The sequence below is a fragment of the Vespa mandarinia genome, chromosome 14, assembly GCF_050613455.1.
Source record: "Vespa mandarinia isolate Hongniang chromosome 14, ASM5061345v1, whole genome shotgun sequence".
Lineage (NCBI taxonomy): Eukaryota > Metazoa > Arthropoda > Insecta > Hymenoptera > Vespidae > Vespa > Vespa mandarinia.
Window position 1 is genome coordinate 5,165,001 of NC_140823.1, and position 19,362 is coordinate 5,184,362.

At 41.2% G+C, this 19,362-nt stretch overlaps 1 protein-coding gene and 1 long non-coding RNA gene across 17 annotated transcripts in view; one reads left to right on the plus strand and one right to left on the minus strand.

Annotated features, from left to right (window-relative positions):
- LOC118440132 (uncharacterized) overlaps positions 1–14,590 on the plus strand; it is a 19,503-nt gene extending 4,913 nt beyond the window's left edge. For 2 of the 3 annotated variants that reach the window (XR_014982959.1, XR_014982960.1), the window contains exons 3-5: positions 2,239–2,348; positions 5,063–5,113; positions 14,423–14,590. This is a non-coding gene — a long non-coding RNA (uncharacterized LOC118440132). Of the gene's footprint in view, positions 1–2,238; positions 2,349–5,057; positions 5,114–14,422 lie in introns of all 3 variants that reach the window. The other variant, XR_014982961.1, reaches the window with a different exon arrangement.
- Positions 1–19,362, minus strand: part of Rdl (Resistant to dieldrin) — a 52,565-nt gene that overhangs the window by 22,886 nt on the left and 10,317 nt on the right. For 9 of the 14 annotated variants that reach the window (XM_035862714.2, XM_035862707.2, XM_035862712.2 and 6 more), the window contains exon 2: positions 7,850–7,947. In XM_035862714.2, the coding sequence (XP_035718607.1) occupies positions 7,850–7,947 (98 nt within the window). Of the gene's footprint in view, positions 1–2,268; positions 2,359–7,849; positions 7,948–19,362 lie in introns of all 14 variants that reach the window. The other 5 variants (XM_035862713.2, XM_035862710.2, XM_035862706.2 and 2 more) reach the window with 2 other exon arrangements.

Sequence of the window (19,362 nt, forward strand, 5' to 3'; positions counted from 1 at the left end):
CGTGTAATTTTTGACGTTTTTCGTCAATAGATATATCAACTCGCACACGCGCACGTAAAAGGAGTAGTACGTAGTTTATAAAATAAATAGCTAAAATTAGCGTGATATATAAAGTGAATAAAAAGTTTTAGTTGGCCTCAACGTAGTAACTTAATAGTAAAAGCTTTATGTAAACCATGTTCTTTAGTCGAAATAAACGCGAGCACGACACTTTCGCATCGTTGGACGATTTCAAACCCGTTAAAGAGGAAAACATTTAAGATCCAAGAAAGCTTCGTTCTCTCTCGGGGGATTTGATATTTTCAATATTTTCGAGCTACCTCCTTCGTTCAAACCTTCCTTACACCTACGTGTTTCCCAGCGATAAATCTCAAAAGGTATGTGACACACCGCCATTACGTGCATCAGATATTCTAATTAGTTCGGAGTATTCTCGTTATCCACGATTTTTCTGCAAACGATTAGCTTAACCCCAATCTCGCTATAACAAAGTCCACGATATATCTGATTTACCTCTAGCCGTTTTTTCTTTTTCCTTTTCCCTTTCTATGCTCCTTTTTCTTCCATTTACTTATTTTCATTTTTTCTTTTTTTCTTTCTTTCCCCAACGTTATACATCGAATAATTTTGCGGACGTCCATTAGTGTAATTATAGATGTAACGACGAAAAGAAGGAAATTTATATCTACATCGTGCTCGTATCAAAAGTTGGCGCGTTAAGAAGAAAAGCGAAATGTTTCCCCATCGCTTCGGAAAATTTCATCGATGTTAAGAGGTAAACGGTCTTAATATTTGATGCTTTTCCGTTGGATTTCAGTTGGCCAACTTTCAGGCTCGTTTATTCAAAACTTTCTTCCCGCGAGTTTTACTCTCCCCGTACAGCTTGAAACATCTCCTTGGAAGATTCGTGGTATCGACACGAGTTCACAGGGCATCGAGTTCGGCCCCGTTCGAAATCATACAAAGTGAAACATAAAAAGAAATTGCAATTATTGAACGCGAGTTAACTATAAGTAATTTGATTTTCTTCTACGATCCATATCCCATTGTTATTTAAGCGTACTTACTTTCATCTTACACGATTAATATTTTTAAGTAATTTTCTTTGAAACAAAAATTTCTAACATTTCATTTCGCAATTTCCACTTATTTTCTCAAAAAGAATCAACAGCTATTCGGTTGTATCACGATTATCGGGGAACCTTGTATAGAGAGATAGAAGCGTAGAATCGAGATTGAAGGAACCAGAGCGAGAGAGAGAGAGAGAGAGAGAGAAGGAAGATTGTCTAGTAGTAAGGACGTAATCGTGTTAGACGATCGACGTTCGCGCAGCAAGAGAAGTGTATCGCTGGAAGAGACAACGACAGCATCCAACAAAGGTCCTCCATTGCAACGAAAAGCAGATCAAAGGAGCACATAGCTCGAGGAAATGTGATTCTGTTCGCGGCAACCAAACTAATTTCATTCTCGAATTCGAAGAGCTTTGTCGATTGTCGCACGATGCTTCGCTGGTCCAAGTCGAGTCAACGAGCTTTTCGACGGCCTCAGGATCAATCCCAAGGGCAAGTCTTTTTCTTTCTTCCTTCCTTCCTTCCTTCCTTCCTTCCTTCCTTCCTTCCTTCTTTCCTTTCCACGTCCCTTCACCAGGAGGTGTGGAGTGAGAGGAACGAGATTAAAATCGAGTAAAAGCAACGTATCTGCAGCAGGAGTGTACGCGGGAGTGCTCGTGCATCTAATGAATTCTACCGTTTCTATTTTTTTCTCTTTCTCTACTGTTCGGCTCACATAGGTTACAACGAAACGAATTTTGATCTTGCAAATTTTTCACGTTCAATGAAAAACAAGAACGTTAATAAACTTCGCGATGAAACTTATTCTTTACCCTACGAATCTCCGTCTATCGTACTCTTGTGCGCGCGTGCGAGTGACGTTTCTTCGTAAGAAGATATTTCTTTTTTCTTTTTTCTTTCTACGTAACGCTGCTTCCATCGACGATCTCCCGTCTACCGTGTGTTCGTATGTGTATGAGAGTGTGTGTGTGTGTGTGTTTTTGTGATATCGAAAGTTAAAAAACACGGGCACTAATGTGTGATTGCACGGGCAAAAGACAATATCAAGGGGGTTAGGGCTCAAGGGCGGGCGAGAGGGGGTGGTGGTGGTGGTGGTGATGGTGGTGTTTTGCGAAGGTGGATATCGTCGAAACGATTCGGAAATGATATATAAATCAATTGATTTCAGCAATTTATGGACTAAGACCTAGGGTAGTACCATTTTCACTTCGGATAGCGAGCTGATGCTCAAGACGTACATGGTGACGCCCACCTCGACGGGAGGACCTGAAAGCGAAGGTTAGTCAGACTGAGTCGGCCGTCAATGGGCCGTTAGCGGTCTGTTTTATATACACTGGTGCTGTGATTTTATATTTTGGATATATGTATATATGTATATATATATATATATATATGTGTGTGTATATATGTATATATATATACATATATATATATATATATATATATATATATATATATATATACATATATGGGATGGCACGGGATTTCATTAATGGCGTGTGCTTTCGTGTGTCTCTGTGTGTATTCGTTTTTTTCGCTACGTCGGATGGTATCGCTGAAAGTGATAATTGCTCATAGATTAGATCGTCGACCGATGCGAGATAAAGATAAATATATATATATATATATAGGTATGTATACGTATATGATTTCTCGCGCGACAAGTGCGCATACGCTCGAACTCGGGTCTTATCACGTCTTCAAATGCGGATTCTGTAAAACCTGTCGGTCGATTACTATTTTCTCTCAACCGTGTTATCGCTGAGACTCGTGTTCGTCGATAGGCAACGGAGGCTTACTAAGGTTAATGCCGCGAAGTGTGATTAAAACGCAGCCATGCGATTACCGGTTTCCACCGGTCAATCTTTTTTTTTTATCTTTTTGTTCTCATTTTTTTTCTCTTTCCTTTTTCTACAAGTTCGCTCGGTAATACCAGCTAACTCGCAAAAGCTGGGCCATAGTTTGGCTTGAAAGTAAAAGGGCGATTAGGCGCTCGAATCGTTCAGGCAAAAGCCTCACTTGATTTTTCATTCGTTCTCGCCATCATCCCGCGACGGCAGAGGATTTATCGTGTTCCCATGCCGGAACGTTGTCTCCCCGCCAGCCCGTAAGACTTTGATCGATACCGAAGTTATTTTCGGTGCTGAAACGTCGACGAAGCGTCGATTCGATCGCAAATCCTCACCTTGCATCGGACCCGCATCTCTTTTTTCCCCTATTTACGGACGATTTACAGCGATTTAGGAGAACTCTTTCGTCTCGTTCGAGCGTGCGATGATTGGCCGAGAATTTAAATATGTTCTACCTTCCTTTTTCTTTTTTTTTCTCTTGATTTCATACTTTTCGCTTCGTCGTAGGATTCAAACGTATCTACTTAGATTTCCGAAAGAAGAATTTGCAAGGAATGATGTGGCGATCGTGGTATTAAAAGATTAAAGATTTTTATCAAGGATGGCAACAAGAAGAATCGTAGAGTTCTCAGATTATGGTTCGATATTGAAGTGTTAAAATTGTCTTTTCGACAAAAGAAATGTCACTGGAGCAAATTTCGTTTCGTCATTTCGACTTTCTTTCTCTCTCTCTCTCTCTCTCTCTCTCTCTCTCTCTCTCTCTCTCTCTCTCTCTCTATCTCACTCTCTAGAGGAATAACCTTCTATCCAATTAGGATTATAATTTTCCAGCCCAGCTATTTTCTCATTTTTCCATTTTTAACGAAGCTAGGGACTTAGAACGTCATACTGTCCAGCAAGGTTACAAATGGTAAGGCAGGACAGGACAGAGATGTAGGATGCAGCCAGTAGGATTCAACGGATGGGGTGGAATTTTCGCGAGAGTTGACTCGTAAACAACGTCCCTGCCAACGGCATCGGTCGGTACTCGACCGATATATATATCTTCATTTCCATTTCTAGGATGTTTTTAAAGCCCTATTCCCGAAGAACGTCCCGTATGGGCTGCATAAATCGCAATGACACATCCATAGCCTGCTACCGTTCGCGAATCTCGTGAGAAACGTTAATTGAAACGTAGCTAGTATCGTTTTCTCGTTCGTAAGGACAAAGAGAAAAGAGATAAAGAAAGAAAAAGTGGAAACGAAAACGAGGAGTGAACGAGTCAACGTCGGGCGACCTGCCAAAAACGTTCACCATGTTCAAAAGTGGACATTTTCTTTTTTTTTTCTTTTTTCTTTTTTCTTTTTTCTTCTTTTATTCGGACTCGGCGAATACACCTTTGACTACACCTGTTTGCGACGAATCATCCTTCTTCGGGCTTCTGTCGAACGAACAACGAAAAATCATTGTTTCATTCTTTCCTTCCTACGACGTGATAATAATATACCAAGATGAAAAAGTTTGTTTAAATATTTTAAAGCGCATATAAGCTTCGGGTTCTTTTCCACTCTCTCTCTCTCTCTCTCTCTCTCTCTTTGCTTTTTATTTTTTTGCGGTATAGATTAAAAGATACGAGCGAGCCTGGATTTATCATACACTCCGTTTCTTTATTTAAACGCGCAAGAAGTTTCTCATTTTATAAAGACGAACGTCGATTATCGCGATAATTTACTTTTCAGGACATAATAAAACCGCAGGATTTCGTGGCAAGTTTTACATGATTTGAGATAAGCGCAGACTCGTTAATTAGTAAAAGTAAGACGATTTAAATTTCGTTTTCCCTTATCGTAGAAAAGTAAAAAGAAGTCAGCAGTGGTATGGAGAACGTCGGGCGTCGTCTATCTCGTATTAGTTCTTCGCGGCACGTATTCCATCATTTGAAGCTCCCATTTGATCCTTCGAAGAATATCGGAACGAAAGAATATAGTTCGAGTAAAGCGCAAACTTACGAAACTCTTTTTATTTATCCGACGGATGTGGGATATTATCATGGCTTTCGCCGTGGCACGGTGAATGAACGATCCAACGGTGATTTAAATTTTTAATGTCGGAACATCAAATTCCATGAATCCGATATGAATCTTTTTTCTTCTAGAGCAGGAGTGCCTCGGGAGGAATATCGAAGATTCGACGTGGCTTTTCACGGAGAAGGTCGGTATAAATAAATTTTTAGCTAAGAGTTTATCGTGCGGATCTTTTTTTTTTTTGTCGTTCGCATTATCAAGAGAATCCGAATAACAGCGGATTAACGCATAATCAATTTGGATCGTAAGGTAAATAGAAAATAAAGCAGAGATCGAAGGGAGACGTTAGAATTTGTGTCGGGCTACGGGCCAGGAGCGTGAACCAAGAGGAAGAAGCTCGAAGCCGAATCTGGAAACGTCCCAGAGCACGATTGGCCACGACGACCGCCGAAAAGAACGCGCTCGGCATCGAAATCGTAATCGTAGATGAGAAACGAGGGAGTTGGGGGAGTGGAAGAGGAGAGATGCCCGTTAACGGTAACCACTGGCAACCCGAGGAGCGTCTCAGCATCGATCCGAGTTTTATCGAAGCACTCTCTACCCCTATCTACCCCTGTTTTACTCTTTGCCCCGCCCTGCGAGTTCGCGTTCACAAAATTTGACTTTACCGCGGGAATTTACTCGTTCCTACGGCTTCGACTGTTCGACTTTCAAACTATCCAACGAACCTCTCGATAGGAGAATGATTTCAAAAGAAACTCGCGGTAAGAGCAAAGAGAAAGATTCATTAAAATTTCCCCTTTAATCCTTTAATACCGAGGTACATTCGCTTAGAGATTACTGTCATTTCAATTTATTTCCACATACTACTTTACTATTTGCGATTGCAAACTTTCCTCCCAAATCTTTAATCATATTTCTTAATTTATCAGACAGAGAATGTTTCAGAGCTCTCCTATCGATTTATCTCGAGTATTAACGGTCGAGGTAAAATCATGCAAAGAGCCGGTGCTACGAAGAAGCTTCTCCTCGTATTTCGATTAATTCTTAAATTCGTGCAAAGTTTTAAGTCGAGAGTCAAAAGAAGAGAGAGAGAGAGAGAGAGAGAGAGAGAGAGAGAGAGAGAGAGAGAGAAGAGAAACAATCAAATTGTTTTCTTCTTGGACGCCTTGAGTGCAAAAGAAAGATGCTCCTCTTTTTCTTCTTTCCCCCTCCCTCCCCGACATCCCTGAAACGACACTGTCAAGGCACAGTCTTGATTTCTTCCCCTTTCTTACCCTACACGATCTCCCTTTACTGCCACTTCGAAGAACTCACTCGAGATACGAAAGCGAGCAATATCCAGTGAAGTTTTCGCGTTTAAGAGATTACGCGTTCTCTGGTAACTCAAGAAAATGTCGCTTTATCGCAAGATCCATGATCCGTCCATACGTACAATCCTCGTCAGTTGAAAATTAAATTAGACGATTCATTTAATCGATTCTTGAAAATAATACAATCGAAAAACTGTTATGCATCCTTCGTTAAACGTGAAAACAAAAGTTGATCAGAAAAAAATTTTTCATATATATATATATATATATATCAGTCTTATTTCGAACGAAGCACTCATATAGATAGACGTTCGCGACTCGATTATTCATCGAATTCCCTCATGCGCTTCGCTTATCTCCTAACGAGAGATAATTTTATGCGATATATTATCAGCCAGCGTAATCATCCTCTTTTATTTGAAAAGAGTCAATACTTGCTTGAGTCTTGATCTTTCGAGATCCATTTTCTCTTTTTTCTCCGTTGCTCGTAAAAACTGCACACGCGGGATGAGGCCCGCAGAGAAACTAGCAAATTACTCCTTTTTCGTTTGCAGGCCGAGTACGACACGCGAGTTTCTATTCCGACGTTCGTCCCGGTACCACTGTCGAGGTTTTTTTTTATCGAACCGAGTATACGCCCACGAGCTTGCTCCCTATTGTTCCGAATATTCTTTTCTGTATCGTTCATGACGAAAGAGTAAGCGGCGTCAAAAATATTTCTCGGGGCATTCTTTCTCGTTTCTCTCTTCTCTCTTTTTCTCTCTCTCGCTCACTCATTTACCCTTTTACTCCCTTTTGCTCGTGCCTATATCTATATTTAATCCAATCCATTCCTCCCTTCCAGGTTTACATTTTTATCGATATTTATATGAACGATTATTTTTAGATTCTGCTTTCAGTTCCGATAAGTACGTACGTACAAATTTATTCGACGTTTTGCTGCCCTTATTCTTTTTTCTCTCTTCTTTCGAATTCACTTATCGCGAAATCGAATCTCAGCGATCTTTTCCCTCGAGTTCGAGCGCACAAACGAAATACATTTAGCGAATTTTTAGCGATCGAAATACGCGCAGTAACGTCTCGGATATCATCGAATATTCATCGAAAAATCTTTAGGGGTATCTCTTTATTGTATTAAACGATCTTATCATGTTGCACGTGTCACTGTTACGACGATATCTTCGGATCTCCCAATCGTCGGGTCATCGAAACTTTAAGAAAAATATAATCGGCGCAACGACTTTAAAGACTATGTATCACGAAGAAGCGAACAAGCGTGGCACGAATAGTAAGCGTGGAAATTAATTAGAGAGAGAGAGAGAGAGAGAGAGAGAGAGAGAGAGAGAGAGAGGGAAAGAGACGGGGAGATACGAGGGGGAATTTTAAAACATCAAAACCAACGAGCAAGGATACTCTCCCTCACTCTCTCATTTCTCATTTTTTTTCTATCTCTCAAATTTCATTGGCATCGATATTAATAATTTTGCGATCGCAACCATATTACGATTCTTGCCACGCCTCGGTGATCCAAAGTGTCGATAATGATTTTGATCTCGAATTATCGATTCTTTTGTTTTAAACAGGAGAGTCAATCGATCGTTCTTACTCACCTCCGTAGTTCGGCCTTACTCTTTTATCGTAACTGACGGAAAAGGAGTCCAGTATCGCTGAGATGTTGACGTCCCCCAGCATACTACCGCCGCCGGTTCTGCAAAAATATAAAAATAAAAAAGAGATACATTTATTTGTATTACAATAGAAATGCAGTAGCTCGCGTTTCTCTCATCCGGTATCCGCTGCTCGATTTCAATTTCCTGATGAAAATACGTGAAATATAGAGAAACGAGATAAGGTTTCCGTTAGATAAATTTCTCATTATAAACCCTCTAAATCACAGACGCGTATACTTACGATATCCTTTTTGCATGTGGATCACGTATATGGATGTACGTACGCGTACAAGATAATATATTCAATAACGAGGTATCGTTAATTAGACACGAACTGTAGAACAATCGTAGTAAAAAGAAAATGCATGAAGAAGAAGAGAAGGAGCGTTGAAAAGCGTATACACGTTGAATACATTAGTCTCGTCTGAATAGAAACAGTAGATAGTAGACCTTTTGATCAGACTCCTGTGTGACGAGTTGGTCTACTAATCAAGTCGTCGTTATCCCTGACGTTTCTCCTTTCGAGCGTGCAAGTAGAAGAGGACGACCTTTGGTCGGACGCGGTAAAGTGTATAGGCAACTAATTAACGTTACCTAACTTTCTTCTTTCTTTTTCGCTCTTTTCTCTTTTCTTTTCTCGTTCTTTGTTTTTTTTTTCTTTTTTTTTTCTTTTTTTTTTCAGAACGGTCGCTCGGCCAAAATCGTCCCGTCGTCTGCATGCTCGAAAAGGTTAAACGAGTATGGTCAAATAAGTATCAAGCTCTAGGAGGAGAGTGAACTTTTCCAACGTATAGTCGATTCTCCCTTTTTTTTCCGTGGAAAAACGTTCGTTAAATGCAGAAGGCAGATTACTATTTTTAGAAGAGACGTTCGGTTCGTTCGACAATGTCCAACCAATAGCAATGGCTTTGACCGTACTTACGAAACGATTTATCGAACGATCGGTCGCGAAACGCGTTCAACTAAATCTCACAGAACGATATCTACGAAGAACTAACTGACAGGCAGCGATAATAGGTCAGAGGTTAGGCGTATCGATTAGAGTCGCACGGATATTTTGTACCACCCTCGAAATGGGCTAGTTGTAATAGTACGAAAAGGAAAAGCATAACCATGAGATTGGACTTTGTTTTTGTACGTAGGAAAAATTCCGCGGACGCTCTCTCTCTCTCTCTCTCTCTCTCTCTCTCTCTCTCTCTCTTTGTTGTTGATCGGGGAAGCGCGAAAGGGCAGTTACCATGGTTCCTCGCGAATGACATTTTTGAATATTCCGAAGAAAGTCCTTCAGGGTGAGTGAATCTCGGCCAGGGCTAGTATTTTGAACAGGGAGGATCGTGCTACCTGCACGCTTCGTTGGGAAGCCCGTTAAGGAAATGTCAGGGAGTCGTTGTACGCCTTCGTGATTTACTTGGCTATTCGAGCAAAGGATCTTCGCGACGTGGAAAATCGGAAGATCCTTTACTCTTTTCTGACGTTTAAAGTCGACTCTGACAGCCGATGATTATTTCGCGATTAGTGCAATTCCTCGATCTTAATTTTAAATTTATTTCGGAGAAAAATTGATGCGAAACCAAATTATATCTTTCGGGCGCTATCACGTAATCGTTCATTTTACTGATCATGGAAAAGATATTGGAATGAATACAGCTATTAATTTTTCGACGTAACATTGGCGAAATCGTCGAAACGTCGTTTAAGGGTGTCGAGTATTTTTGGTCCGGTTTTTGATTGGCCCGATTATCGATATATCGCAAAGACGTCATATCCACGCGTCGATCATAAACCAAAAAGGAAAACTAAGAGAATTCTTCGAGTACCGAAAGGATCGCAAATGTCGATTTCTTAGATTTCTAAGAGCACTTGACCCTTTTGTTTCCTTCTCATTCTCCTTAGACGTCTTCTTCTGCTGCTCTACGGTCTTCCCTTTTCTTTACTCTTTATTTATGGTTATCCTTCGCACGGCACTACTTATCTCTCTCGTTTCGAAGAAATTCGAAAAAAACCAGATGTCTTCGCGAATCTTCTCAAGTAACGTTCTTCGTTATATTTTTCAATCTCTCTTTTCTAGCAGTGTAGGAAAGACGATCGCGAGGCTTGCACCGCCTCCTTCGAAAGTTTCATTAATCTTCTTCTTTTCTTTTCACTTCTTTCCATAGTTTTGATTTGTGTCTTTAGCCAGTTTGAACAAGAGTAGTCCTGTCAAGAACAGTAAATCCCATCGTTTCTATATACGAACATTTTCTAACGTCTTATCTTGGAGCGTATTTAACGCGAATGTCAAGGGTGAACTATAGGAAAATATAATAGATAAAGTTTAAAAAATCCTCTTTTATAAGATTTCCGTTGGTTCCACTTTCGGTTCTTCATCCTCTGGTTTCATACATCTATGTATTTTCCATCAAAGATCTACCTTTCGTGAGGTATTGGTTATGAATTATTCACGATGAGCGATTCGAAGAAGGAAAAAGCGAGTAGCATTGCTCGCCGGATGCTATATATAATTCGAGAAACGTTCGGATCGAGAGAGAGAGGGAGAGAGAGAGAGAGAGAGAGAGAGAGAGAGAGACAAAACGGCTTTTTCGCTATGATTTACGCTAATTTCAGTGCCGATTTAGAGAGGCAGAGTAAGGATAGAAAAGAGAGGAAGTCGTAAGTACCCGAATGCATCCTTCCGGTCACCCTCGCGTGTTACCTTTTTATCGTCGACTCACGAACCCTAGGAGTTCGCCTCGTATTTCTTGTCTCCCCTCTTACAACCGCGAGTCACGACTTTCCTCCTTCCTTATAATCCTTTACGTATTTTCCTTTTGAAAGGCCGCGCTGAAACTTTTCAACGTCCTCTTACCTTCCGTCGTCTTCCTCGCGAAGAACGACGAAACTTTTTACGTTCGAAAAAGAAAAGGCGTATCTTTCTTATTTTCTTCCTCGGCAAAGTATCTTCCGTTTGATTCGCGAGAAGCACAAAACAAGAGATAGTACCAGGACGAACACCGGGGTATATTTATATTTCTGCACGGATGAGCATCAATAAACGATCAGATGTTCCGCGGAGATCGTCATCGGCAATTTTGAACGAAAAGATATAAGGAGGCAAAGTTTAAAGGTCGCCAAAGAGAACTCGGAAGAAGATTATAAAAAAGCCGAGAATTTCAATGGTCACGCTCGTTTCTCAACGCCGAAGGAATTGGAGACGTTCACCGTCGACCAATTTCGTCTCCTTTGTTCTTCTTCCTTTCTCTTCTTTTTTTCTTGTTTTTTTCCTTTTTCGGTTAATTGCCTTGCTCGTCGCGAGTTAACGACGATCGACAGGAGCTTTCCCCTTGTTCGTTCCCTTTCGATCTCGACGGACAGTCCTCGCCGAGCAATAAATAACCTGCGTAATGGGAATGGAAAAAAGACCAATACAAACGAGCTTTCTGGCCGTTTGCAGGCAACAAACTGCGCGATAACGAAGAAAAACTGGAAGGAATTCGAAATGGAGCGACTCGATGCGAGCAAACACATTCATCGAGCAAAAGTAACACGACGGAATACGTTCGTACGTTTGACGAACGAATGGTGCACAGGTGTGTGCGTGCGTGTGTGTGTGCGTGTGCATGTGCGTGCGTGCGGGTGTACGCGTAGACAGACGTTCGTGCAATTCCCAATGCCTTCATTTATCAATGTCCAACCGGGGGCCTTCCAGTCGAATGTCCTTTATCCTCGTTTCCGTTAGCATCGCCGAGCGACCTACAAAAGTATCACGATTCTTCTCACCGTATCTTCGTAGAGCAAAGTTCAGGTGCACGCGATCGAACGTCGGCTAATCTTCCAACGTTGATCCTCTTTTGACGCTTCGTCCCGAGACTTAGCAAAACTTCCGTGGGGAGGATCCTTCCATACCTTCGTCAGAAATGCTTTCGATCTTAAACGATCTTTCTTCCGATCGAATTCGCGATTTTCCTATCTAAGTATTGTATATTTTGAATTTTATCGTTCAATTTTGTCGTCAATAATTATGGCCTTATGATATTACGTTCAGACGTTAGACAGACGTTCATGAAAAATTGAAATCGCTGAAGAACGCCATTAAAATATTCATAAAATCTAAAGCTCGATCAAGGAACGTACACGTTCTTTTTAACGTTCGAATCTACTTTGGAAAAAAATTTCATCAATGAAGCCAAGGCTCGCTTTCTCCATCCAATTCCAATTAATCATTCAACGATGTAGTTTCTTTTTTATGACCGGCACTTTGTACGGAGTACATAGACTTGGCTATACTCGTGAGTCATCTCTCACGGCGTATTTTCCGAGTGTAGGATAATATAGCCACTGGAGAGGTCGAATGATAATGCGAACTTCCAAGGAAGACGCAGCATCTCTCGAGCTGCGTATTCACATACGTACGTATGCTATCGTTCTCACAAAGTATGCTTAGGAGCAGCCATCAAGGCGTACGAGCTTGAGCAAAAGAATGGATTTATCCCGACTATTCCTCGCGAGCGATCGAACATGGGTCCCCTGGATGGAGATCGCCACTTTTGACGCGGCATCATTTTCTCAAAATTTTAATACGCTTTTATAATTACGCCCTTCGTATGTTCGCTTTTTCTTCTCTATTTCTTTTTTCTTTTTTTTTTTATTTAGCCACTCCACAAAACTGCATTGAAACCTCATATGAAAGTACGCTATATAGAATATTATCTTTTCATCTATTTCGATATTTCGGGAAAAGAACGCCAAAGTTACGCTTATTATAACACCGAAAATATGGACCAAACCTTATTCTATTTCTCTCCACGTTATCTAAAAGTATCTACTTTTCTTTATCGCGTCTACTCTTACAAAAGTAAAGACTTCTTCCTCTTACGTATGTGTTTTATGGAGGAACGGTCTAACGGGCGAGGCATTTTCAAGACTCTCGTACGGATGCAAGAAATTCTGCGAAATTTTCAAGGAATAATGCAAGAAACGTAGGCGAAGAGGACAGAAAGCGAGAATGAACGTGGATGAGAGAAAAAAGCGTATTCGTACGGATGATCAATGTTATAAAATGCTCGTCGTGCGGTCCTTTTGATGAGAGCGGAAAAAGGTAAAAGGAAAGAGAGAGATAGATAGAGAGAGAGAGAGAGAGAGAGAGAGAAAGTGTATATACAGCATCCGGTAGAGTTCCATCGACGCGACGCGTTCTCTCTAGTGTTGGTGAGAGCAAATCTGACGTCACTGGCCGCGTAAGCCTTCTCCCTCTCCCCGTCGGTGGCTCTTGGTTCGTCGGTGTGACGCCCTCAATGTGGGTTATGACGATGGCAGGGAATACGCGCTCGGTTAACCCCAGGGGTTGTGTACGTATTCGGATCGAGTTTGCGAGTAGCCGAGAGTCTTACCGTGCGATCGTCCATTCCGTTAAACTTTTTCTACGAACGCTGTGGAAGCTTAGCTTTTCGATCTTATATTCTCTCTCTCTCTCTCTCTCTCTCTCTCTCTGTCGTTTCTCTTCGCGGTAGGAACAACGACGACGACGTCGATGCAACCCCTGTCGGATGCTACGAATCTATCTGGTTTTAGAACAACGAGGGCTCGAGTTTGATGTTGCGCGTGGGTAGTACATAGAAACTTCATGAAATATGACATGACAATGAGCCGAAAGGTCGACTCGACTCGACTAGGATCGACGGAAGGATGGATGTACCGGGGCAACTATACGACGGTATATTTACACGAACCATCGAAAGAATATTACAATGACGAAAGCAAAAGTTATATAACGCTTTTATCGATCTGGCCTCTCGCGTATATCCGCATGGTGCTGGATGGTAAAGGGATGAAGGGCCAAGCGGAAGGGAAAGATTCGAGGGAAAACGTTTTTCGATGGAAGAGGAACACGTCGATTATGCGGATACAAGTACCACTTGCTCCCTCTTCCTCTTTCTCTCTCTCTCTGCTCATCTTTCTAAAAAAGGCGCGTCTATAGTATTGTAACGAGGAAAGTTGGAACGACGAACGAATAAAAACTTGTAGAACTTTAAGACAGATGGAAAGTAATCAAAAACACCGAAACGTCCGACGTATCTTTGTGTTAATTACGATTTTTTCAATATCGTGCTATTCGACCAGAGGAATTTCTCAATTTTGCTCCTTTTTCTTTACAAGAAAGAAAAATGTCAGAGAATAAATAATATAGAATCAAATACACGTTTGTTATTTCTTAGAAAGAGAGAAGTTCGATTTCGTTGACATTGCGTTTTCTTAACGAGGCAACCGATTATCGTAGTCTTTGTATAATCTCCCATCGCCTTTGTCTCGATATCTCGCAATTGGATCGGATTGGTGGAGAAGCTTACGCGAAAGAAAGTAATCTATCCGTTTTGCATAGGCAAATCTACTCCACCTCCTTTTTCACTCCTCTCACTAGCCCGAAATGATGAGAGAGAAAGCTCTCTCTCTCTCTCTCTCTCTCTCTCTCTCTCTCTCTCTCTCTCTCTGTCTCGTACTCTCGCGTAATCCCCCTTTCATTCGTGTTTCTTGTTTCAGGGCACGGCTTAAGAGGGAATCATGCTCGTGAAAGTACCGACGCTTTTCAAGCACAACCACTTCCGGTATTTAGCTAAGCGACGACAACGACAACGTCGACGACAAGGAGGAGTAGAAGAAAACCGTTCGTATTAGATGATTTAGGTATAGCGATGAAACTTTAGCTGAAACTATACCGTTTTGTTTCGTCGTATGATACTCTCGCTTTCTATTTTCTATTTCTTTCTTTTTCTTTTCTTTGTCTTTAAGTTAATTATGTTTTAGTAATTTTATCGGATATTTTGCCAGTACGTGCTCATTGTTTCTCATTGTCGTTATCGTCTTTGCGAAAGGTCTTCGTACGGTCGCGCACATTGCTCGCAGTAAATGAGCATGCGCGCCGGTTTATAATGGCGAAGACGTCAAACGATTTTCGCGATACGATGAGAAGAGAAGGTGGAGAAAGAGGAGGATGAAAGGCGGATGGAGGAACGAAGACGAGAGCGAGATACGGCTCATTAAACGTCGAGCTCTTCCCTCGGCAAACGGACCACCGGTACGAGAGCTACATGCTAGAAATTGTAGTGCAAATACGACTACATTTATCCTGCAGCCTCTTGAAAAGTGCATATATTATTCAACGGAGAATGCTGCGTCTTTCTCCTTCTCTTTTCCTATTTCTTTTTATTTCTCTTTCTCTCTCTCTCCTCTTCCCCACGACTCTTTCCTCTTCTTCGGAGAGACTCCTTTTGTATTTATCTTGGGTGGGTGGCTCGCAGACGCGGAAAATGCTTGCGGAAGGTAAGAGAGAGAGAGAGAGAGAGAGAGAGAGAGAGAGAGAGAGAGAGACAGAGAAAGAGAGCGAGGGATAAGGTCGACGAGTACCACGACTTTTGCTCGTATAATTGTTCGAGTAATTTCGCTTCTCCGACTATTGTTTGAGTTAGCTTATGAATACGAAATGGTATGATCTTCTAACAGCTCGATTGAAATAATTTCCAATGACTTGCCGATTACGTACTTTTCAAATTTTAATATCGACTACTTTGTTGAAAACTAATTAATTCATAGTCGTGCAAGTGCTCCTTTCTGCTGCGGCATTAATCACTCGATGAAAAGTATTATTCCATATACATATATGTATATATCTTTAATCTTTTACTTTTATCATTCGTAGCTAAAGACGTTAAGGTAAAAACTACATTTTCCTCATATAAAAAGAATATTCGTAACTCGTAATTGTAAATCGTACAACGGACTTTAGTATTTTACCGATGCAACGTTAGCTTTATTTCTTCCTACCATCATTATTATTTCCATGTGTATTATAAAAATATCGTATATAACGGACTACGAAGTATATGTACATAATTACAGTAGATATATATGTATGCATTATACTTTGGTTCTTCGTACGCTGGCCACGGCTAATTAGCTGCACGCAATAAAAGTCTACCGTAGTATCGGATGATCAGGAAAAAGAGCGTGCAGTGAAAAAGTTTGGCTTTCTCAAAGTCTTCTTTTTCTTTTTTTTTTGTCCAAAAACGAAAAAGAAGAGAAATGCAGAAATAATTAGCTGAAGGTAAAGAAGGAGAAGAAGGCTAAGAAGAAAAGAGTAAATCATAAAATAAAGTAGTGAATGGCTCGCCTTTAGGAAAGCACGAAGGATTAATCGAGATCAAAGATATCGCGAGCGACGACAGGAAAAAGACAACTAAGGCGTTGTTCTTCGTCGTCGTCGTCGTCGTCGTCGTCGTCGTCGTCGTCGTCGTCGTCGTCTTCGTCGTCGTCTTTATCAGGGTTCGCTGTCCTTTTCGTCGGTTGGTTTAGTCACAGGGGATCACGAGATGGTGTCGGTTCGTGCGATAGCTCGAGATAGAGGAGACAAACGACAAAGGTTGGGAGAACGACGAGGACGAGGACGTGAAAAAGGCGGAGAAAGGAGGAGGAAAAAGCTATAGTCTTTGTAGCACTTTGGCCTAAGCTCGCACACATTGTCCTCATTACGACTCGCGGTCAGCTTATCGGAGAAACACGCGATACGCTTGGAGAATTCAAATGGCTCGCAATTATTCCTTGGCCTAGACCGTTGAGTCGTTAGACCTCATTGGTATTACTCGAAATATTTTTCTTTGCGATCGATAAATCGTAGTTTATATGTTAACGATTAGTTATATACCTTTTAGATACTTTTTCTCATTCCACCTCCGTTTCCACGATACCGAGAAAGTTTGTAAATCGAATTTTCAAGTTTCTCTTGGGTGCGTTTATTATTGTGTGATAATCGCATCCTGGAGTAGTGCAACGTGAAAAATGTCAAGGAAGTCTATTACGTGTTTCGTCTCGAACGACATCGAAGATTTAATGCATAGATAAGAAGAAAGATCTTCAATTCGCTCCTCGAATTATAACATCTCGTGAATCTTGGAATTTCTTTTCTCGAGGGTATACACTATGCGTTTTTTCTTATTTCGTATTATACAAAATAAGAAATTATTTTTCCTTTTAATCGTGTTAATTCATGGTTAATTTTTATAACTCGAGGACGAGTTATGCAGCATTAATCGAGCAAATCATTGTGACGTGCCTACAACATGCCTGGCGTAATTAACGCGACGGTCGATGCTTCCTTGGAATCGAGTTCTCGTTGTCCTTGTTATTATGTGGATCGGCTTATCTAAGAGACACGCGATGTTCCGGGAATATCTAGATAAAACTATTCCTTGGCCTAGACCGCGTACGTTCGCAAAGAGAAATACGTTCGGCTATTATCCTTCCTGGCTCATTTTTCCTTCGATCGTTTAGCGTAACATCGATCACGTACCTTACTTTTTAAATATCGAAAGATTTGTCCTTCTCATTTTCAGATTCTCAACGTAATAGTCGCAAGATATCGATTAAACCGATGGCAATTTGATGTCTTTCCGTGAAAATATTATAATCGGTTAATATTGCTAAAAAGCGTCGATTGTTATCGACGGATATTCGCAGCGGACTTTGGAACGAAAGACCGAGGCGAGATCCGTTCTCGACTATGCACAATAGCGAGACCTGCAGGGCGTTTTACCATTACGTAATGGACATGTCAGCCGAATGCAACGAGCCGTTTATTTTTACGACTTACACCACCGACTGCCTCTTGCAGGCCAAAGGCGCGCGTGACTCCTTTATTAAAGTTCCCTCGTCGTTCGCGGTAGTAAGTATCACGGTATTAAGTTTCTCGCTTCTGATCTTTCGTTAAAAAGGACGACGATTTACGATTGATTCAATGCTTCCGTATTTCTCCATTTTAGAAATTTTGAGATTTTTAATTTCTTAATTATCCCACGGTATACCTACGGTATCCATCGTTACCATTATTATTATTATTATCATTATTATTATTATTATTATTATTATTATTATTATTATTATTTTCTTCCTCATCTTGGAAGAAGATCGCGGAAACGATAATGGGAAGACCGAACGCAAATAACTTTATTTGTAATCGCGTTTCCTCTCCCCGATGATAGACGCCGCGTTGTTTTCGAAACAAACGAGACCAAGCGCTATACGACTCGAAAACATTAACGAAGTAATAAAGTCTAATGCAAATGTATCAGTAGGAAGGAAATGCTAACGATCACTGTGTAATTTTAATAATGTTAATTAAACTGCCCGATCATTCCGGGCAGCGTTAATTGCTCTCGTACATTAGCGTAATGTCCTTTGTTCGTTTGGAATTAACGAGCTCAATTGGAAGTACTCGATGGATATACAGATTCTCATGATTGGGGTAGATTCGCTTCCATGAAAATGTTCGTTCTCTCTTTTAGGAGGGAGGTGTATCCTCCCGGTTCCTCGAATTCGCGTGGTCGAGGAAAAAAGTATAAGGGAACGTCTTAAAATTGGAATTCGTCGAAATAACGTTGAGACGTTTTTCTATGCCGTGGAACGTTGGCAGGGACGATCAGACAACGCGCACGCGCACACGGTTATCGGAGATAACGACAAACGAGCTTTCTCCTAAGGTCGAGCACGCACGCGAGATCGCGATGATTTTGACGAGAACCGGTAAAGCGGCAGCAGTCGGCAGGCGATCGATAAACGATAAGCGGTAAATCGGGACTGCGCCTTTCCTGCGGCATGAAAATCGTTTCTTTCTATTTCACCTATAGGCTATGTCATATATACGCGATGCATAGGTAAATCGACGATATACTCGGGAATTAATTGGGAACCACCAGGGTTTAATCGAACACTTGGTATAACATTTCTATCAAGAGAAACTACTTGGAACTTTGAAATGTCGTTGGAAAGCTATTAAAAAAGTGGTATCATCGAGCGAATTTTAGACCTCGAACTCTTAGCCAGTACTTCTTGCTTTTTCAACGAGCACGAAACTCTTTTTCGCTTCTCCTACGAGAACGTACGAAAAGGATACAAAGGAGAAAAGGAAAAAGAGGAAGAAGAAGTGCTACTGTTGCTGGCGGAAAGAGGAAGAAAAATCCTCTATGTCGAACGTCGATGAAATTTTAAAGGAAGCGAAGTTTGTCGGGTCCCCGCGGTTGAAAAGGCAATCTTGCTCGAGAACTTTGGCCCCTGTTTCTCTCTCTTTCTTCCCTCCCTCTCTTTCTTCTGGGCACGATTAAATTCTCAAGTGCCAGCCACTTTTCCTCCTTCTCTACCGATAGGTAGAATCATGAAAGAAGAGTTGGAGGACCATGAGCTTCAACAAACAAGTTTTTATTAGTGTATTCGCGAGAAGGATCGTTAGAGTACCTATCTACTGTTTGGGAAGTCGTTTGAAAAAAAGAAACGTGCGGAAAAGCGTTTGATGGCATCTTAGATAGTTAAAGAACGCTGAGAGGGAGAGGAAGGGTTGACAGTCATTTGCGAGCTGTAATTTCACCGCACGTAAGAACCTGACCGAGGGCGAGAGACGGAAAGGGAGAGATCGTGTCATAAAGTTGCGCTTTATC